Source organism: Talpa europaea, assembly GCF_964194135.1.
Source record: "Talpa europaea genome assembly, chromosome: X".
Taxonomy (NCBI): Eukaryota; Metazoa; Chordata; class Mammalia; order Eulipotyphla; family Talpidae; genus Talpa; species Talpa europaea.
This window is the reverse complement of record NC_140081.1, coordinates 54,806,542-54,830,110: the sequence shown is the minus strand read 5'-3', so window position 1 is coordinate 54,830,110 and position 23,569 is coordinate 54,806,542. Positions and strand designations below refer to the sequence as shown.

The 23,569-nt window shown below is 35.7% G+C and overlaps 1 protein-coding gene across 1 annotated transcript; it reads left to right on the top strand.

The window, feature by feature from the left end:
- Positions 1-2,498: 2,498 nt before the first annotated feature.
- Positions 2,499-21,593, top strand: SATL1 (spermidine/spermine N1-acetyl transferase like 1; the record flags this gene model as incomplete). The annotated part of the gene is made up of 6 exons (XM_084258944.1): positions 2,499-3,017; positions 13,231-13,282; positions 19,316-19,396; positions 19,937-20,038; positions 20,650-20,690; positions 21,352-21,593. The coding sequence occupies 6 exons, from the start codon at positions 2,499-2,501 to the stop codon at positions 21,520-21,522; spliced, it is 966 nt and encodes a 321-aa protein (XP_084115070.1). The 3' UTR covers positions 21,523-21,593.
- Positions 21,594-23,569: the final 1,976 nt, after the last annotated feature.

The window sequence follows — 23,569 nt, the reverse complement described above, 5'->3', positions numbered from 1 at the left end:
ATTTCATTACCTCAAAATTGCATAATGTTCCAACCCAACATTCTTTTAAAAGACAGAAAAAACTAACCCTCAGATGGTATTCAATCAATATAAAGATTCAGGAATCAAAATACAAAAGAAGCTCTTTAACAGTTTTGTAGATAACTAAATTAAATTATCTCATTTTAACCCACTTAGGGCATCAACCAGAAACCTAGTTTGTGCTTCTCTTTTTTAATTTTAAAAAAAGTCATTGATTCCCCCAGTAAATGATGCAAATGGTGTGCTTTTTAAAGCAAATAACAAGATCCCTTCATCCCTTTGCTGAAATTTCAGAAAAAAACAAAATGATAATTGAGTTTTCCTTTTTTAAAAAAAGATTTATTTATTTATGCATACGAGAACTGAGGTTCAGGCCAGAGGTGCGGAGATGAGAGGATTCACCAGAGACAAGACTGACTGAAATACACTGCTGAGGGCAGCAGCGGGTGAGATGGGAGAGGTCTGCTGTGCCATATGGGCTGCTCCCTGGCCGGCCGGGTATTGAACTCATGCTTCAGAGGCTGCGGATAGTTTCACAGTGCTGTGCTTAGCCCCTTGCACCACCAGGGAGGCCCGGGTTTTCCTTATTTTTCCTGGACTTTTAGTTGTGTGACCTAAGTCCAGGTACCTAACTTCTGCATCTGAGTTTCTTTATCTGAAAAATGGGCATCATAATATCAACTGCCTCATTGGATTATTGTGAGGATTGAATGATTTAGAAGTAAATTGTATCTTAGAACCATGCCTGACATTGCAGGAAGTATTCATAAATTTTTAGTTCTCACTATTATTACAGTGGGTCAAGATCAGGAATGTACCTAAATTTAATTTGTGTTAGACATGGCATAGTTCTGTGATGTCATTTGATTGACCTGTCATGCTAAGAAGCTGGTTCTCTAGATTCCATTTATAGCCAATGTACACCAAATGATATTTGTGTTCTATAGTTTTATTTGCACACATCTGTCTATGGGGTGGGCTTTGTATTCTGTCCCTATCCCAACATGTATTAGACTTGGAAAATTAGTTAATATTTCTAAGTTTCAATTTATTTATAAAATGGGGAACAACAGTACATATTTGACAGGGTTTCTTTGATGATTAAGCGAGTCAATGTATATGTAAATTCCTCATCACATGTGAGACTTAGAACAGCTTCAACTGAAGTTCTCCCATTTAAAATAGATAAGACGTTCCATCTACAATAATAGCACCAGTTATATAATATACATTGTTGAAGAAATGAGCCAATAGACACAAATGATGGGAAAAAGAATTTTACTAGGGAGGATGGGGTGAAAAGACAATATACCTGATCTTACAGATATGAGAGTAGAGGATAACTATAGAGTATGAAAGAGGAAGGATAGTATGATGGTAAAAGCCTGTTAATACAGTCAGATAGACTTGGGTGTGGCTCTTCACCACTTGTTATGAGACCTTGACTAGGTTACCAAATCTTTTGAGCCAGTCTTTTCAGAATTGGGTATAATAGGGATGTTATGAAATTAAAAGATAAAAATATAAGTTGTTTCCCACTGAGCAAAGTCATAAAATATCTCCATGAATAGTAATAACAGTTCTTATTTATAAAGAAATATTTTCTGTATTAAGGACTTGAGCTCCTCATTATCACAATCCTTTTAAGCATTCTCATTTCTATGCTAATGGGAAGGAGGAGATAAATGGAAATAAGGCCAGAAATAGGTAATCAAATATTTCAGAACTGAGCAATGGTGAAAGGGAAAAAGGTTAGGACAAGTATCTTTGAATTGGTTGGCTAAAATAGCAAGCACTCTTGCTGTAAAGCCTAAGCTCTGAGACACAAGCATTTTTCTTTATCGCTTAAGCTGTTGGAGAAGAGGAAATAAAGTGGTGGTCATGTGGGACCTTCCCTTCCCCTCCCTCATCATATGGGGAAGCATGTAGGTGCATTGTGACTTCAACACTATGACATAATGATGCTGCAAGCGGGTGGGGTGATAACACTTTCTCCGGGTCATCATCTTTCCCTCACTTCCAGTCTCTTGGCAGGGTAAGGGCAGATGACAACCTGAAATCCAGCCAAGCCCATAGTTACAATCACTGCCAAGATCAACTTCAGCAAATTGGAGGTGTCAGTAATCTTTAGGTTGTCCTCCTTTATTTCACCTATTTTCACCTTTTTAAAGGAGTATTTTGAAGTATGAATCAATGAGAAAAACAAGAAACATCCCATAACCTCCCACTGCAGCACTGTAGTCAAGGTCTCCTGTTACATCAAGATATTTAGTCATTGGCCAACCAGTCATCTGCCAATTCATCATTTGCCAACCAGTCCTCGGCCACCCAATCATCATCAACCAGACCTTGGCCAATCAGGAAGGAATCAACTGGGCATGCACCAATCAAGCTTATCATACATGAACCAACCAAGCATAGGTCTGACAGGTATGAACTTATTTGGTATGAATCAAAAGGATATGGACCAATCAAGCATGATCCTACCTGATAGAAACCAACTGGGCATGAAACAACCAGGCATGAGCCCACCAGATCTGAGGCAAACAGTCATTAGTCAACCAGGGCCCAGTCAATCAGGCATGTGGCAACCAAGCCCTTACCAGATAGGCATGAGACACACTTTCCCATGGCAACTAGGCCCAAGCCAACCAGGTATGAGGACACCTGGTATGGGCCAATCAGGCATGAGTCAACTGCAACTAGGCTCACATCAACACAGCACTGTTCAATCAGGCATGTGGCAACCATGTCCTATCCAACCAGGCATCAGACCTTTATGTCCAAGCCAATCAGGCATGAGGCAACCAGTTCCTAGTCAGCTAGGTATGAGGCAACCAGGCCCAAGCCAATCAGCAGTGAGACCAAGTTCTAGCCAACTAGATATCAGGCAACCAGGCCCAAGCCAATCAGACATGCAGCAGCCAAGCATGGATTCATTCCTAGTAAGACCTGCGGAAGCTCAAGATTGCCCAGAAATCCTGCATCTAATTAAAGTAAGCTTTTTTTTTCTCCTTATTCCTTGGAACTTATTAGTATTAGTTCAGGCCTGAGGGTAAGGAAGACATAGGCTGTATCAGAATCTTAACTCTGCTAATTATAAACAGTGTACACAACCTTCTGGAAGTTACTTAGCCTCTCTAAGCTTCATTTTCCACATAAAAAATAAAGATCATAGTATTATCTATATCAAAAGGTTGTTGAAATGGCTCAATAACTTAAAAATGATTACACATAAATTAATTGAGTTATAGCAGTGGGCTCAAAAAGTCAAGGAGGAACCAATGAATGGACATTCCAGGGACCTAATGTATTGTACCTTCTGGGGAAATTTTAACTTCAAAAGAGGTTCTTAGGGAAAAGGAATGCTTAACTCAAATGAATGCCCTGTCAGTGATAGAACTTCAGATATTAATGGCTAAGATCTTAGGGTAGTGAGTTTTGTTGTTTTTAACACTATAAATGTTTGTAGAATTTAATGATTGATTGTCCAGAAAGTAATATTTACCCACAACAAATGTTTCATACAATTTTACACAGTCTTTGATTCCTGAAGGCCATCCATATACTGTCTCCTGAAGTCCATGAAATGGGTTAAAATTTTCTGGCTTAAAAATTCATTTAGGGCAACAACTTCTTAAGGGACTATCCTACACTTCTAAAATACAAAAGATAATGTAAACCAATGTTACTTAAATAAAAATATTAATAAAAGTAAGTTAAATATTAAAAAAAACAAATTAAAATTCATTTTAATGGTATTCCTGAAACTCATTCCAGTACAGTAAAGGAAACAATATAATAGCCATAGTTACTATGCCAAAGTTCTGCAACAATTATGTGACACACAACTTAAACAATTCCATATAAAAACAGCATCTCAGGGCCTCCCTGAGATGCAATCCACAAAGCTAAACACAGCCTTTGCAGCACAAGTTTGATCCCCAACCAGGGAGCTACCCACATGGCGCAGCAGACCTCTCCTGACTCGCCCACTGCTCCACTCAGCAATGTATTTCAGTCAATCTGCCTGTTCTCTTCCCCACTGTCTCTGGCGAATCCTCTCACACCCCACACCTCTGGCTTGTACACCAGTTCTTGTATGCATAAATAAATCTTTTAAAATAAAACAGCAGCTCAGATATTTTAATGTAATAAATACCTGGATGGAGCAAGATGCAGATTATAGATAAAAAAAAGAGTTTTGTAATGAAAAGGCTTTCATGAACTAGAATATATAAATCTCATTTAAATAAGGCCATTTGTGTTCCATTTGATCAGAGAATGTGTTTTCATGGCCAAGATAAAATAAGTTTCCTAAATGAAATACATATTTTATTTTTTAAGAAGTGGGGTACAGGCCAGAGTTGCGGGGGGTAAGATTCACCAGAGAAAGCGAGGAGCAGAACAGGCAGATGTACTGAAATACACTGCTGAGGGGAGCAGTGACAAGACAGGAGAGGTCTGCTGTGCCATGTGTGTTGCTTCCCAGCTGGCCGGGGATTGAACTCGCGCCTCACAGGCCGCGAACAGCCTCACAGGGCTGTGCTCAACCCTCTGCGCCAGCAGGAAGGCCCAAAATACATGTTTTTAAATGGTGCTAGGCACTATTACAGTTCTGTAAGAACTGGGTTATCTATCCTTCCATACCTTCCTTTCTATTCTATCCCCACAAATTCCACATAATTTATTTAAATGGTATTAATCTGCATGATTAAATCATAAATCAAAGTGCTACACATAACATGTTAATTATTCTAGAAGCAGAGATTTTCAGGTAGAAAATAACTCTAAAGAATTTTTGGTAGCTTTGTATCTGACACTTGGTTAGGAATTAATAAATTTATTATTGAATGACAGCGAATCTATATCCTGAAAACTTACCCCCCTTAGCTTTCCAAACAAGGCTATTGCTATCACCAAGTGAAAAACACCTCACTGGACCTACCACTTCCATAAACCTGTATCTGTGGCATTTTAATTTGCTTCATGTTCCTGGATATACAGCATATGTTTCTTGGGAATAATTTTCATGAGCACTCAGTATAGAAAAAATAATAGAAAAGTTACTTATTCTGTATCACAGACATGAATGTTAGCTTTGAGCTTCATGTTTTTCTTGTCTTAACCCAGGTTCACTTGCTAAAACTGCAAAACAGTCTCTCTTTGCAAAGGAATTTCAGTTTACCACCATAGGAATTCATTGCTTAGCTGGGTATTTTGCAGGTTTCATTTACCATGCTGCTACAAAAATTCTTCCAAGTATCTTCTGTATGCTTCAATTTTATCTTATTCCCAATCACTACATGACAACATTATTTGGGGATCTGGTCATTTCACTGCTAGGTAGTAATGACTTCTTGCTTACCAGACTTTCCATTAAAACTTTTTATTAGGGTCATTCTCCAAAGGGCTCATTTTGGACCTTTGATGAGCCACAGGTAAGTGCTATGTAGCATTAGTATCTGATTTTTGTTCATTGTACAACATCAAGCGCATATAACAGAAAGGTCATGTGCTAAATACTGCAAAGAATATAGGGATTATTGAATTATAGTCACTGCTCTTAAGGAGCACAGTGTTTCAGGGCAGGTGCTCTACACTATAACCAAAAGGCTCAAAACTCCATTGGGCTTTGGTTACCTTTAGATAAAATTTTTTACCAAATGCTCAACATAATCTGGCTCTTGCTGTCTTCTTTATAAATTTTTAAATTCTAGTCAAAATCCCCAAATTTTCACATGAAAGAATAAATGAGTTTTCTAGAAAATTCCAAAACTAAGATTAATGAGGAGAAATGATCCTTACCAGACATTATAAAGCTACAATTAAAATACTATGATAACCTCTTACCATAGATACATAGGTAGATAGATCAAAATAGAGGTGGATCAATGGAATAGAATGGAGAATCTGGAAGTTCTTTTAAGTACATATGAAAATGTAGTATATGTTATGGAGAACATTTCAACTCAATTAATATATGATGGGTTATTCCATAAGTGGTGTTGGGAGAATTGGGAGGAAAAGATATAGGTAAAATTCCACCTCACTTCTTACACCAAAAAAACTTCCAAATTAATAAATGTTAAGAACTAAAAATCAGACGCAGGGAAGTGCCCTTCTGACTCACCATTTTAGAACAGGGATCTTTGTCTTTGCATCAGCACCACTGAGACTGCTTGGAACTGGGAAAGGGGTGCACTCACACCCAGACGTGGGCTGAAAAGCCCCCACACGCCAGGCCCCATCTGGCCACCTCCAGTTGGAGCCCAGAGGGGGATCCAGCCACCACTGGGGCAGACTGCGGGCACAGGGAAATGCCCTTTTGACTCGCCATTTTAGAATAGGGATCTCTGCCTTTGCATCCCACACCACTGAAAATGCTTGGAACTGGGAAAGGGCTGCCCCCACAGCCAGTGGTGAGTTGAAAAGCCCCCTCATGCCAGTCCCTGTCTGGCTGTCAGTCGGAGCCCAGAAGGGATTCAGCCACCACCCAGGCAGGGAAGCGCCCTTCTGACTCACCATTTTAGAATAGGGATCTTTGACTCCAGAACCCACTGAAACTGTGTGGAATTAGGAAAGGGTGGCCCCCACAGCCAGAGGTGAGCTGAAGGCACCCACAAGCCAGCCCCACCTGGCAGGGAGTCGGAGCCCAGAGTGGGATCCAGCGATTTGGAGCCCAGTGGGCTATCCAGCCACCCCACCTCCAGGGCAGTCTGTGGGACCTCAAGACACACCTTTGGAATAAAACAAATACAGAAGGAGAAGATATACTGTGACAGCGACCATTAACATATTCATAGTACCACTGCCCTACTACACTTCTGGCACAACAGTATTTGACTCCATTGGACCACCAATTTCCAACATCCCAGAAAATGCAAAAAGATGCCAGCCAGTACCAGAGATACAGTGTCCCAATGCATAGGACAAATTAGAAGACAAGCAGCAGGGAGAAGAAAAACTACAAGCAACCAAGCAAGTCCTCAGGGAAAAGACACCATAAAAAGAAAATCACCCACCAGAATGCAACAACACTAAATTGGAAGAACTCCTGAACCTTCCAGAAAGAGAACTTAAAATTGCCATGATTAAAAAACTGACAGAAGTCATAAAGGAAAACAATGATAAGGGAAAAATAATCAATGGTCAGAAGAATGAAACTGAGTCCCTAAAGAGGGAAATGAAAGAAATGAAGGAGATCAAAGGATTAATGGAGGAGCTAAAGAAGTCTGGGAAAAGCAGTGAAAACAGAATATACAAAATGGAAGAACAAATAAGTACTCTTGAAGACACAGAAATAAAAAGAACCAAAACAGAAAAGGAAAGAGAAGTATGAACAATAAAGAATGAAGAAAAACTTCAGGAACTATTTGATTCCATGAGGAAAGGAAATATAAGAGTTATAGCAATCCCAGAAGGAGAGGAGGGAGACATAGGAACAGAGAAAATATTCAAGGAAATAATTGAAGAGAACTTCCCAAACATGAAGGAGTTAAAAATAGACATACAAGAAGCAAGAAGAACACCAAACATCCACGATGAAAGGAAAAATACAGCAAGACACATAATAGTAAATCTCCCAAGAATCCAAGAAAAGGAAAAAATAATGAAGCTGATAAGAGGGAAGAAACAGATAACATACAAAGGAAAACCAATCAGGCTGACATCAGACTTCTACCAAGAAACACTATGGGCAAGGAGAGAGAGGAGGGACATAGTGAACAAACTCCAAGACAACAAACACCAACCAAAAATACTCTATGTTGCAAAGCTTTCCTTCTTCTATGAAGAGAGAATACGGATCTTCCCAGACAAACAGAAACTCCGGAATTTCATTATGACGAACCCCCCCCCCCAACTCCAAGAAATACTACAAGGAGTCCTAAAGCCAGAACCAACAGAGGGATGAAAAAGAATGAAACAAGACAAAAAATAATAAAACCAGAGAAAAGACAAATAAAATGGCAAATACAGACAATAACATATCAATATTAACTCTAAATGTAAATGGACTAAACTATTAAAAAGACACAGAGTTGCAGGCTGGATTAAGAAACATAACCCAAACTTTTGCTGTCTCCAGGAAACTCACTTAACTACAAAAGATAAAAATAGACTGAAAGTAAAAGGATGTAAAACAATCCTACAGGCAAATGGACCAAAAAAGAAGGAAGGGACAACTATACTTATATCAAATAAAACAGATTTCAAACTCAAAAATGTAAAAAGAGACCCCAATGGTCACTACATTATGATCAAGGGGATAATACTTCAAGAAGACATAATACTCATTAACATACACTCACCAAATGAAGGAGGACCAAAATATACCAGACAACTATTATCATCTCTGAAAACAGACTTCAGAGAAAACACATATGTAGTAGGAGACTTCAACACACCATTATCAACAATGGATAGATCAACGAGACAAAAAATAAGGACACTAAAGCTCTAAATAAGGATCTAGACCTCATGGGCTTAACTGACATCTATAGAACACTAAACCCAAAAGAGTCTGACTACACATTTTTCTCAAGTGCACATGGATCATTGTCCAGGATCAATCACATACTGGGACACAAGACAACAGATACACCAAGACTGAAATCACACCAACCATCTTCTCTGACCAGGAAGGCATCAAGCTAGAAATAAACCATAAAAAGAAGGCAAGGAACTCTCCTACCTCATGGAGATTGAAATTCACACTATTGGGAGACCACTGGACTAATGAGATCAAAGAAGAAATTAAAAAAAAAAATACTTTGAGTTGAATGTCCAGGAGGACACCAATTTCCTAAATGAATGGGATGCAGCTAAAGCAGTAATAAGAGGAAAGTATATAGCAATACAGGCTCACATTAAGAAACAAGAAAGAACTAAAAGAAACAACCTAATCTCAAAGCTCAAAGAACTAGAAAAAGAAGAACAAAAACCCCTAAAACCAGTAGAAGAAAGGAAATAATAAAAATCAAAGCAGAAATAAATGAAATAGAAACTAAAAAAAAAAATCCAAAAGATCAATGAAACCAAAAGTTGTTTATTAAACAAAATTTATTTTTTTAAAGATTTATTTATTCATACAAGCACTGGGCACAGTCAGAAGCGTGGAAGGGTGAGAGAATTCACCAGAGCCAGAGCAGGGAGCAGAACAGGCAGAAGAACTGAGGTACACTGCCTTAGGGGAGTAGCGGGCACGGTAGGAGAGTTTTGCACGCCATGCAGGATCCTCGCTGGTGGCCAGGGATTGAACCAGCACCGCAGAGGCTGCGGGCATCCCCGCAGCCCAGTGCTCAACCGCTGCACCACCAGGGGAGGCCCTATTAAACAAAATTTAATAAATAAAATAGATAGACCCCTAGCCCGGCTCACAATGGAAAAACGGGAGAAAGAACAAATAAATAGGATCACAAATGAAAGAGGAGAAATCACAACAGACACAGCTGAAATCAAAAGAATAATAAGAAACTACTATGAGCAGTTATATGCAAACAAGCTCAAAATCTGAAGGAGATAGACAAATTCTCACAACTTTACAATCACACAAAGCTAGATAAAGAGGAAATATAACACCTAAATAGCCCAATTACAAGCACTGAAATTTAAATGGTAATCAAACCCTCCCCAAAAACAAAAGCCCAGGACCAGATGGATTTACAAGTGAATTCTACCAAGCATTTAGAAACGAATTAGTGCCTATCCTTCATAAACTCTTTCGAAAAATTGAGAAGGAGGGGATAATACCAAACACATTCTATGAAGCCAACATTACACAACAAAACCAAACAAGGACAACACACAAAAAAGAAAACTACAGGCCAATCTCTCTAATAAACACTGTTGCAAAAATCATCAATAAAATTTTAGCTATAAGAATCCAATAATGTATCTATAAGATAATTCACCACAACCAAGTAGGATTTATTCCAGACAAAAAGATGGTTCAACATATGAAAATCACTTGATGTAATCCAACACATCAACAAAAAGAAATATAAAAACCATATGATAATATTAATAGATGCTGAGAAAGCTTTCAACAAACTACAACACCCATTTATGATAAAGGCCCTTGAAATTCTTGGGATACAAGGAACATACCTCAACATCATAAAGGCCATATATGACAAACCCATAGCCAATATCATTCTCAGTGGTGAAAAGTGAAAAGCATTTCCATTAAGATCTAGAACAAGACAAGGATGCCCACTCTCAGCCACTGCTTTTCAATACAATACGGGAAGTCCTAGCCAGAGCAATAAGACAAGAGAAAGACATACAAGGAATCCAAAGAGGGAAGGAAGAATTCAAACTATCACTATTTGCAGAAGATATGATAATATACATACAGAACCCAAAAAACTCCACAGAAAAACTAATTGAACTAATCAGCTTATAAACAAGGAGGGGACAAAATCAACACACAAATATCAGTAGCCTTCCTATACACAAACAATAAATCTGAAAAGGAAGAAATCAAGAAAACCACACCTTGTATTATTGAAACAAATAAATCAAATAGTTGGGAATAAACCTAACAAAAGAGATAAAGGACCTAAACCAAGAAAACTACAAAACATTGTTAAAAGAAATAGAAGAAGACACAAAGAAATGGAAAGACATCCCCTGCTCATGGATTGGAAGAATTAACATTATCAAAATGGCCATCCTACCAAAAGCAATTTACAGATTCAATGCTATTCCCATAAAAATTTCAATGACATTCTTCAAAGAAATAGAACAATTATTGATGAAATTCCCATGGAGCCACCAAAAATCCCGAATAGCCAAAGCTCTCCTGAAAAAAAGGAAGAGAATGGAGGCATCACACTCCCAGACTTCAAACTATACTACAAAGCCATAATCATCAAAACTGCATGGCATTGGAACAAGAACAGACACACAGATCAATGGAACCAAATAGAAAATCCAGAAATAAACACACAGATTTACAGTCAACTAATCTTTGACAAAGGAGCAAAGAATATGCAATGGAGCAAAGAAAGTTTGTTCAATAAATGGTGCTGGGAGAACTGGGTCACTACATGCAAAAGAATGAAGCTTGACTACTACCTCACGCCATGCACAAAAACCAACTCAAAATGGATTAAAGAACTAGACATAAGACCTGAAACCATAAAATATGTAGAAGGAAATAAATATAGGCACAACACTATGTGACATATACCTCAGTAACATCTTTCAAGGCTCATCACCCAAAGCAGTGATAGCAAAGGCAAAGTTAAACAGCTGGGACTACATCAAATTAAAGAGTTTCTGTACAGCAAAAGAGACAGTAACCAAAGCAAAGAGATAACCCAATGGCTGGGAGAAAAATTTTGCACACAACACTAATGATATAGGACTAATCACAAAAATCCACAAAGAGCTGAAGAGACTCCACAGAAACAAAGTAAATAATCCAGTCAAAAAATGGGCAGAAGAGCTAAAAAGGAACTCCTCCAAAGAGGAAATGCAAATGGCCAACAGGCATATGAAAAAATGTTCAGCATCACTTGTAATGAGATACCATCTTACACCAGTGAGGATGGCACATACTAAAATAACTAGCAACAACAAATGTTGGTGAGGATGTGGAGAAAAAGGAACTCTCCTGCACTGATGGTGGGAGTGCAAACTGGTCCAACCACTATGGAATTCTATGTGGAGATTCCTCAATCTGCTAAAGATTGAGCTTCCATATGATCCAGCAATTCCACTCCTAGGTATTTACTCAGAGGACACAGAATCATTAATTCAAAAGGGCACCTGCACCCCTATGTCTATAGCAGCACTATTTACAATAGCTAAGCTATGGAAACAACCCAAATGTCCAAAAATAGATGACTGGATCAAGAAGATGTGGTACATATACACAATGGAATATTACTCAGCAGTCAAAAAAGATAATCTCATGCAATTTGCAGCAATATGGATGGAGCTGGAAGGGATCATGCTCAGCGAAATAAGCCAGACAGAAAAAGAAAAATACCGGATGGTCTCACTCATAGCAGGAATTTAGAAAACCTAAATAAGGGTCCAGGAAAAATACTAATTATAATAAAGTAAAAAGAGATACAGTATGGGCGGGGGTGGGGGGTACAAGGGATTAGGGTCAAAATAAGGGGGGTGGGAATTGTATGCAGAATATAACCAAGATGAAAATGCACACATTGTGCTTAAATGAAAAATGATGTAAAATATATAAAATAAAAAAAAGAGCTTAAAATCAATTAGTGGTTAACAGATATGGGAGGTAGGGGCGGGCGGGTAGAATGGGTAACGATGGTCAAAAGGTTAAAACATCCAGTTGCAAAATAAATACGTTCTGGGAATAAAATATACTACATGGCAACTATAATTAATAATGCTATACTATATATATGAGAGTAGCTAAGAGGATAGATCTTATAATATATCACAAGAAAAAAATGGGGCTCTGTGAAATGATCAACATTAAATTTATTGTGGCAATAATTTCACACACACAATATATCATTATATTGTACACCTTGAACTAATACAATGTTATATGCCAATTGTAGCTCAATAAAACTGGAAAAAATTTAAAATTTGATTTTGAGCAACTATTTTTATTTTTATATGAAAGTGGGGAATTCCTTTCCAAGCATAAGTTCCAAACCATGATGAATTAAGCAGAATGTGTTAAAATTGATATTGTGAAAAGGTAAATAACGTCTAAAGTTTAACTGAGAAAAATGCCTCAGAAGCAAACACTACAGAGTTCTCTGTAAAGCCCATGAGCTTTCTAATGTATACTTTTTGATGTGGTAACATTGGTTTACAACACTGTACATGAGTCAAAGGTCCATAGTGCTCTACCATAATCCATTGTGCCCCCTCTGCTTCTGGAGTTCTCAATTTTACATACACTTTGTGATACCTACCTAAAATGCTCAGAAACTCTTTTAGATTTACTTCTTTGTTTCCTGCTTTATTCAAGGCTAATTACTTGAAAAATTGACCTTCCTATGAGTGAAGTATTGACAATCTCTGTATATATACCTTTGTTTCATGAGCTGTTTTAAAGTTTCTAGATGACTGCGATTAGTTTTTGACTTACTTTTTAATACTGTCTTGGACATCATATGCTAGCAAATGCTCCATAAAAACTTCATGATTACCATCTTAAGAATTTGTTATTAAACCATAAACTGAAAGTTTTCTCTACTTTAACAGGAATTGGCTGCCTGTGAAAATATGCTAGATGCAGTTAAGTTAACAACAACAGGTAAGATATTCTATGGTAGTTTCAGATCTAGAAAAAGAAAAATTGCAAAATGTATGTATATAGTAATATACGTGCCTAGATGTGTGGAAGCTGTTATTCTTGGTATACAAGAAGGGTTATATTAATTGTATCTATATGTACAGTACATAAATTTGACAGTGATATCAGTGCTCCACCACTTTATATTTCCACATTTTTAAAATATGCTATGAGCTTTTATGTCTTTGAAGCTGCAATAGATTTCAACTAAATTTTGAATGTAGAATGAGATGTGTAATTAGTCAAAAAAAGCATAATTTGATACCCAATGAAATAGATGAAAAAAGCAAAAATGATAGAATTATTTGAAGATTTTTATTATATGTTGATAGCTAGTAGTATTAATATAGTAGTGTGTCATGTTGTATTGGAATTTTTAGGCAGCAAATAACACTAACAGAAGAGATTATTAAGGCTTATAAAATTATATTTGGAATCTATAGGAATTTGAGGGTCAACTTTATCATTTCTGTGAGAAGGGATGTTGGAATTTTGATAGGGACTGCATTGAATCTTTACATTGGCTTTGGATAGTATTGACAATGTTAGATGTGATCTTCTTCTCATCTATGAGTGCAGAATATCTTTTAATTTATTTAGCACTTTCAACAATGGATTGTAGTTTACAGTAAGCACGTATTTTGCTGTATTGGTTAGATTTATCCCCAGGTATTTTATTATTTTAGGGTTTATTGCAAATAGAATTGCTTTCCTAATTTACTTTTTGTGGTTGTTCTTTGGTAGTGTATATGATCAAAATTGATTTGTTTGTTCATATTTGTAGCTTTCAACTTTGCCAGAATTATTAGCTCTGGCAGTTTTCTTTTGTATTATTTCAGTAAGATCATGTCACTTGCAAATAGAGATCATTTTACCTGTTTCTTTCTAATCTGGATGGCTTTGACTTTTTTTTTTTTATGTGTGTATGTCAAATATCTCTCCCCATAGCTTAATGTTGAATGGCAGAGGTGAAACTGGGCATGTTTGTATTTTTCACTTTAGGGGGGATGCCTGCACTCACAGTGACTGTGAAGTTAACTTCTTAAAAGTACCTTTTTATAATGCTGAAGAATTTCCCTTTATTCCTAGTATTCTGAGGGCCTTTATCATGACATGGTATTTCATTGTGTGTGTGTGTGTGAAATTTTGCATTGATTCATGATCATGTGTTATCTTCCTTTGTTCTGTTAACATATAGTATATTGAATCATTTTGATCCTAGGATAATTCACATTTTGTCATTCTGAATTATCCTTTAAGTGTGCACTTGGGTTCAATTTGTTATTTTGTTGAGGAATTTCACATATATATTACCAAAGGATATTCATCTACAATTTTTATTTCTTATGCTATATTTACCTGTTTTGGGTGTCAGAGTAATGCTGGCTTCATAAAAAGAGTTTAGGAAGCATTCCCATCTCAATTTTTTTTTGTACATGTTTGAGGATTAATGCTAATTCTTAAATTTTTGGTAGAACTCACTGCGATGGTGCATGGGTAAATTGGTGAAGGAAATTCTATGGAGACTACACCTGAGGGGGGGGAACAAACATTGTTTAAAATGAACAATGATGTAAAATATATATAAATAAAAAAAAGAACTCACTGTGAAATCATCTGGTAGTCCCTGGTGTTTCTTTGCTGGGAATTTTTGATTACTTATTCAAACTCTTTACTTGCTATATAGGTTGTCAGATTTTATATTTCTTCTTGAATCAATTTAGATAATTTGTAAGTTTCAAGAAATTTTTTCATCTTTTCTAAGTTGTCTAATTTGTTTACAATTCACAGTAATTCCTCACAATTTTTTTCATCTCTGCAAGGCCAGTAGCAATGGTTTCATTTCTGATTTTATGTTTTTTTTTGTTTTTAAGATTTATTTATTCATGCATACAGAAACTAGGGTACAGGCCAGATGTGTGGGAGGGTGAGAGAATTCACCAGAGACAGAGCGGGGGACAGAACACAGACTGACTGAAATACACTGCTGAGGGGAGCAGCGGGCGAGACATGAGTGGTCTGCTGCACCATGTGGGTATCTCCCTGGCTGCACTGCAGAGACTGCAGACAGCTTCACAGCACTGCTCTCAACTGCCTGCTCCAGGGAGGCTCCTCATTTCTGATTTTAATTACTTATATACTCTCCTTTTTTTCTTAGTCTAGTAGTCAATTTTGCTCTTTTCAAAGAACTAACTTTGGTTTCAAATCTATTGCATTTCTATGCTCTATTTGGTTTATCTCTACTAGAGATAAACTTTATTGTTTATTGTTACCTTCCTTCTCTTAGCTGTGGATTTAGTCTGCTCCATTTTCTAGCTTATTAAGGTGAAAGGTTAGGTTATTGCTTGAGATTTTTCTTTTCTTAGTATAGGCATGTATAGCTATAAAATTGCCTCCAAGCATTATTTTTAGTGTATCCCATAAGTTTTGTACGTTGCATTTCCACCACGATTTCTTCTTACCCACTGGTAAGGAGTGTGTTGTCAAATTTCCATGTGTGATTTTCCTAATTTCCTTTTTGTTGATTTCCAGCTTCATTATATTATGGTTGGAAAAGATACTTTGTGTGATTTCAATCTTTCAAAATTTATTAACTTTTTTTGTGGCCTAATATCTGGTTTATGCAGGAGCAAATCCCATATGCACTTGAGAAAAATGTATATTCTGTTAGGTGGAGTGTACTGCATGTTTTTGTTAGGTCCAGCTGTTATATAGTGTTGCTGAAGTAATCTGGTAATTTGTCTTCTAGTTTGTTATTCAGTACATTATTGAAATTAAGGTATTGAAGTTTCTTACTATCATTGTAGAAGTGTCTTTACAATTTTGACATTATCTACTTTGTATATTTTGGATTTCTATTGTTTGGTGCAAAAATGTCTATCAGTGTTTTTATCTTCATGGCAAATTGACTCTTTTATCATTAATAATTTCCTTCCTTGTCTCTTTAAACAGTTTTTACTTGTCTGTATTGTCTGATATTAGTACAGCCACCCCCACACCCTTTTGAATACTCTTTGCATGAAATTTTTTCCATCATTTCATATCAACTTGTGTATGTTTTTAATTATAAAGTCTTATAATCAGCATATAATTAGATCATATTTTTTAGCCCATTCTGCTAATCTGTCCTTTGACTACAGCATTTAATCCATTTACATTTAATTACTGGTGAGGGACTGTTACTACTTTGCTATTTGTTTTCCATGTGCCAAATAGCTAATTTTGTCCCTCATTTCCTCCACTACTACCTTCCTTTTTTGTTTGATTTTTGTAGTGAAATGTTTTAATTCCCTTTTCCATTTCCTTGTGCCTATTCTATAAATTATCCTCTTTGTAATTATCAGGGGATTACATTTACATCCTTAAGTTTTAACAATCTAATTTGAATTTATACCAGTTTAACTTCAATACTATACAAAAACTTCTATACATCTGTCCCACTTATATGTTACTGATCTCAGAGATGACATCTTTATATATTGTGTACCCAGCAATATACACTACTAATTTTATATATTTGTGATTTTAAGCATGTAGAACATAAAAAATGGAGTAACAAAGAAAATTAAAATAACATTAGTTCTTTAATCACCCATGTATTTACCTTTAACTAGACTTCACTTTTATCTTTATTTCTTCATATAACTTTGATTTACTATCTCATTTCAACCTTTTAGCATTTCTTGCAGAGCAGTGTGTGTTTTCTTTTTTAATCTTGGATATCCTAATTTCTCCATTTTTGAAGGATGGTTTTTGTGGACATATAATCATCAGTTGATAGGATTATCACCCCAAAGAAACCCTCTCCCATCCCAGCATTTTTACTGTATCAATGTACTGCCTTCTGGCCTCCAAGCTTTCTGATGAGAAACTGAATGATAATCCTATTGAAGATTCATTGTATATGACCAGTTGCTTTTTTCTCTTGCTGCTTTTAATATTTCCTCTTTGTCTTTCAACAATATGGTTATTATATGTCTTGGTAGGGGTCTTTTGGGTTAATAATAATTGGAGTTTGTTGAGCTTGGATTTGCAGAATCATGTATTCTGTCAATTCTGGTGATTTCAGTCATAATATCTTCAAATAGTCTTTTCCCCTCATTTTCTTTTTACCTTCTGAGAGTCCCATAATGTATATGCTGGTCCACCTGATGGTGCTCTACAGATCCCTTATACTTGTTTACTTTTTGTCTTCTTTTATTTTTTTGTTCCTCAGATTTGATTTCAATTGTTCTATCTTCAAGTTCATTTTTTTTTTTTCCTTCTGCTTGCTCAAATCTGATTTTGAACACTTACCATGCTGTTTTCATTTCAGTTATGATTTTCAGCTTCCAATTTTTTTTGGTGAGCATTCTTTCTCATAGTTTCTATTTCTTTGTTGATATTACATCTTGATCATATATCTTTTTCCTGTCTTTGTACATGTTTTCTTTTAGCTCTTTGAACAGTTTTAAGACAGTCATTTAAAAATACTATTGCCAATAATGCTGGATCCTATTACCTGTCACTACTGAAAGCCAAAAAGCAGAGACAGGAGTTCAATCTATAAGAAGTGTATTTATTTAGGTAGCTGGCCAGCAACCTGAGAATGGTGGGCATGTCACCCTGAAGAAAGCATTCCCACATCTCATTTCTCACTATTTTATAGTTAAATTAACAAAAATAGTTATCAGGGTAACTATTAACAGTTAATCAGGATAGCCATCAGAGTTGAATCAGTTTATCAGAACAGCTTGTTATATGTTCTTGGTATTCATCATGTTAAGCCCCCAGAACTTGTTATCAGCCTCTGGGTTAAGCTGGTCTTGGTACATGCTGGCCTGCTTGGTTAATTTCCGATGGCATCAATGTCTGGCATTCATTTGGGCAACATTGGGGCAGGATCCTCGGTTCAAAGCAAGAGTTTTAGTTTAAAGAAAACATGATTAGTCATATAGTTTATATGTACAGCCTATGCTATGTATTCCTATATTGAGTGGTGCCCTTCCCTTTCTCCCTAGCCCCCTTCACTATTTGTCTAGTAAATATGAAATCTAGGCTTCCTAAGGTATGTGTCCTTTTATTTTTATTTCCTGAGGGCCATACTTTCAAATTTCTGTTTATGCCTTGTGATTTTGTTGTTGTTCTTATTGAAAACGACATTTGAAACTTATGTGTTAACTTTGGAAATGAAACCCCCTCTCTTCGCTAGAGATTGCTTTTTTAAAAAAACATTATTTATTTATGCATACAAGAGCTGTAGTACAGGCCAGAGGTATGGGGGTGGGTGGGTTGGCAAGAGGATTCACCAGAGACAGAGTGGGGAACAGAACAGGCAGACTGACCGAAGTACACTGCTGAGGGAAGCAGCAGGTGAGCCAGAAGTCTGCTGTGCCATGTGGGTTGCGATTGCATTATTGATATAGGGCGTCTTTGTATCAGAGATCACGGAGTTGAATGAATAAGATATTCTGAGGTCTTTTCTATGTCTGTACTTTGTCATGCATGGTAGCTTTCTAGATTTCCCTGTGTATATGGTTGTTTCTGAATGTCCAAAAAACAAGTTTCTCCTGGAAGCAGCTTTAGTTAGTGGAGACTGGAAAAATGGTGTCTAAACTTCAAGACCTCACCTCAGTGTTCAGAGTAGCAACCCACAATCAGAAAACAGAACTCCAATATTTGGAGGATAAAGTCCTTATTGCCTATCCCAGCTCCAGAAAACCACTCTGAAAAATTTAGTTTGCTGTCCCCTCAGTTATCTGTCATGTGGTGAGGGTTTGGGGATGGGCTGTCAGAAAGCTGCTACTGAATTGATCAAAATAAACAGCATTTTACCAGCTAAGCTATCCTCTGCAAGTTGCAAGTGTTCAAATAAGCTCTAGTTTAAACATGTTAACTTTGGAAAGTTTCTGAGACTAATTGCACAGGTGAAGAAACAAATTCCTGGTGTTGCTTATTTCCCCATCTTCTCTCTATTGCAAATTTTCTAACATTTTATGTGAATTGATATTTCAGATTTACTAAGGGATGGCTTTGGGGACAATCCCCTTTTCTATTGTCTCATTGCAGAAGTACACAATCAACAAAAAACCTCAGGTAAAATAAATCATTTTCCAACATAATCTGGAGTATATTTTCTCTACCCTGAAAACAAAGTACAGATACTTTGTTATACTTTGATAGCATGTAAGTACTACTGAGCAAAGATGATAAAAGTACATAAACACACTTTTTTAAAAAAGAAAATGTACCTGTCATATATGCATAGAAAAAAATTTGAAAAGGTGTACTTTACATTGAAAAGATTATTTCTTAAGATTGTATTATAAGAGACTTTGCCCTTCTATATTTATACTTATGTGTTTTTAGAAATTTTGTTCAGTGACCTTTATTTTATGTTTTGATTACTATGGTTTTGCAGTAATAGTCTGGGAATGTGATATCACCATTCTTCCTCTTTTTTGTAAGCATTTCTTTGACTATTTGGGGTCTTTTGTGGTTCCATATGAAAATCAGCAATATTTTTCTATTTTTTTTTAAAGAATGTCACTGAAATTTTGATAGGGATAACACTGAATATGTCATTTTAAGATTCAAAGCATTAACCTCTTTATACCCTCGGTTTCCTCTTCCTAGACAAAGTGACCGTTGGGTTTGCCATGTACTACTTCACATACGACCCCTGGATTGGCAAGTTACTTTACCTAGAGGACTTTTATGTCAAACAAGCTTACCGAGGTCAAGCTACACTTATTTTATTACCTATACTTTAAAAATGAAAATGCTGTATTTTAATTTGAGTAGAGATAAGGCTTTAGTATTTAAATTAATTTTTATAACTCATTTCTATTTCATGAGTCTGATCACTATCCTAGTTATGCTTGTATATAGTGAAGACTCAATCACAGATTGGAAAAATGTTTTTCTTTAGTTCCCATCAAGGCTTGAATAAGCTATTATAGCATAGCTACACTTTTGTCTTTACAAAATGCTATTACATTTTGAGATCATTTGACTATAAATAGATAAGAAAAATATTCTGTGACTTGATGATAGTGACAGGGACTCTATTTTCTAATTATTAGTTTTTAAAACAAACCGAAAACATTTGGAACCCATTCTAATTAGGAAAAATGACAAGAAAAACATTCATCAGTTAATTTTAACATAAGCTATTAAGAATATATTAACTAAATTTAAGATGTTTATATATCCACATCTTATAATAGCTGAAATTGGGGTAAATATAATGATCAACTGTAGCATTTTCTTTTAAATTACAGCAAGTAACTTTTTAAGTGGAATTTTTCAACTTAACAGTTTTTCATTTTGAATTGTATGTTCAAAAGGTCTAGGTATTGGGGCTGAAATGCTGAGGAGACTAAGTCAGGTATGTATTACAATTAGCATTGGTATTTTGTATGTTATCTTTTTCCTCATCAAAAATTATTATTTAACAGAAAATTAATCTGACCATGTGAACATAACCCTCAAATAACCTGAATTTTATTTCAATGAAACCAATTTTTTAAATCAGATACTAATGTTGTATTTGAGTATTTTAATTAAAAATTGATTTCTATATAATGCACAATCACACTTTATACCTTTTTTGCTACAAAGTAGAAGCAAGCAAGAGGAAGACTAGAAGGCGATTTTATCCATAAAATAGGTCCACAGTATGAATGTGAGAATAGTACAAAAATAAGGTCCTTTTGTATTTTGGAAATACATTATGAGATCAGGTGACCTTTTCCATAAACTTTTTCTAAACCAAAACCAAAACCAAAACCAAACAAACAAACAAAAAAAAACAAAAAAAACCCCAGTGAATTGAATTTACAAAAAGACTGTTTGAGCTTTGCAAACCAGTTTTAGACTTTTAAATAGAGGGTTTTAAAGTTCAACAGTAGCATTTTTTATAGCTTTAAAGAAGTCTAAGAGAGAACTATTATATTACTATCTGCTAGTAACTTGTGTAGTAGATTTTCAATAAAGTGTGTTAATGAATACAAAACATTCTAGTAAAAGAAATCTTTGTTTTAAAACAGATAGCCATCAGAAGCCAGTGTAACTGCATGCATTTTCTTGTCGCCATTTGGAACCAGGCTTCTGTTGAGTACTACACTCGTCAAGGGGCTTTAGACCTTTCCTCTGAAGAGGGCTGGCATCTGTTCAGGTTTAACAGAGAAGAACTCATGGACATGGCAGAGGCAGAGTGATAACTCATCACAACATGTCCCAACATATGCTCCAACATCTGAGTATCATGTAACAGCAGGTTGAGTGTTGTACAATACAGCAAGTGATCAAATACTGATTTGAGCAGATCTTTTAATTATAAACAGACTTTGCAGATGCAGTCAATTCTCCACTATACAAATTTATATATATATATGTATATATATGTATATATAAATAGCTAGTAACAGAGTTGATGATCCAAAAGAAGAGATAAAATTTAAAAAATCACATAAACTTGACTTTAGGATAATTATATTTTACCTACCATATCACACTAAATTTAAGATGTTTATATAGCCACATCTTATAATAGCTGAAATTGGGGTAAATATAATGATCAACTGTAGCATTTTTATCTTAAAGATAAATAATATGCCCTACGATGGGTGTGTTTGATTATAAACAGATAAGGTACAAAAAAATCACTTCAAATACTGAAACTAAATTTTGAAGAGTTCAATAGTAACTGAACTGCTTCCCCACCTTGAGTAGCTGAAGTACCACTGCCACCTTTTTATCACTCTAGAACTACATTTCATTTCTGAGCCTCTGTAGCAATTTGGTATCAGCAGATACTACATATAACACTATTTTTATGTTTCTATAATTCCTAGTACAATATAAACCCTTTGATATGCTGTAATACTTTTTGTATCCTGTGTTTCAACCAGCATGGTAGAACATGAATTCCTACTATACACTAGGTATTTGATTTCATGGGCATAAAAATTACACAATGATTCAGTTATATTCACAAGGAGCCTGAACTGCGAAAAAAAACATTAAACAAGATTTAGTTTTATAATAAATCATATGGGCTATCATAAATATAAATGCCAAGGGAACAAATGAAAGAGCATCTAAATACTACCTTGGAGAATTGAGAGGTGACAATGGAATTAGGTTTGAAGGATGAAGTAGGAAGTTGAAATGTAGAGCAGGATGAGACAGAAAAAAATTCCAAAAGGAACCAGCATAGGGAAAGAAAAAAAGACTTAAGAGAATAAATCACATTCAAGAAGCAAGTGGCATATTTTAGATACATTGGCAGTAGGATGGGTGAGGGAAGGTAACCAAGAATTTAGATGAGCTGGGATCATATATGAAGGACCTTGCATGTCGTGCTAAGGTATCCTGATTTGACTGTAGGCAATGATGAGCCGTTGAAGATTTTGGAAAGGCAATTATTCATAATAGTTGGCAGAAAGACAATTATGCAATAATGACAGACAAGTTAGAATAGGAAGCTGACACTCAACACTGAACTCAAACTCAACATTCATTCCAAATCCTTTACCCCTTGTCTTTCTCAACAAAGGGAAAAATACTCTTCTTGTCAAGAAGAAAATCTTTTCAATATTCCCTGAACTGAGTGTGGCTGTATGACAAGCTCTAGTCAAGATACAGATGTCTTCTGAGGTGGCTTTAAGGAAGCATTTACTTTTCTGATAAAAGGTCAGAAGCCACATGGTTTTCTCTAACCCTTCTTCCTACTATTTTATATATATATATATATATATATATATATATATATATATATATATATATATGCCATTTTTAACCATGAGGTGACAAATCTACTCGCTAAAGAGCAGAGTGGAAACAGAAAATGTCTAGGTCTTTGATGGCATCGATGAGCAACCTTACACTGATTAACTCCAGACTTTAAATAGACCCTTATTTATTTCAGCTACTTTTACTTAAAAGGCTAATATTATACTACAGAAAAGTGATGAAGATGAGAGCAAAGATTACAGAAGGTAGAATAGATTTGAGACAGACATATGGAGAGAGAAATTTATCCTTAGGCATATTGACATTGGAGATATCTCTGGTATATCTCCAAGTAATAATTAGAAAGACAGTCATAGCTCTGAAGAAATATGTGAACTGGAAGTATAAATGGCTGACAACAGTGAAGTATGTTAAATGAAAATGAGAGCATACAGAGTGAAAACAGAACCCAAAGAGCCTCAGCATTTTAGAATTAAGAATAACAAGAGAATCAGGAATAACTGAAAGCAA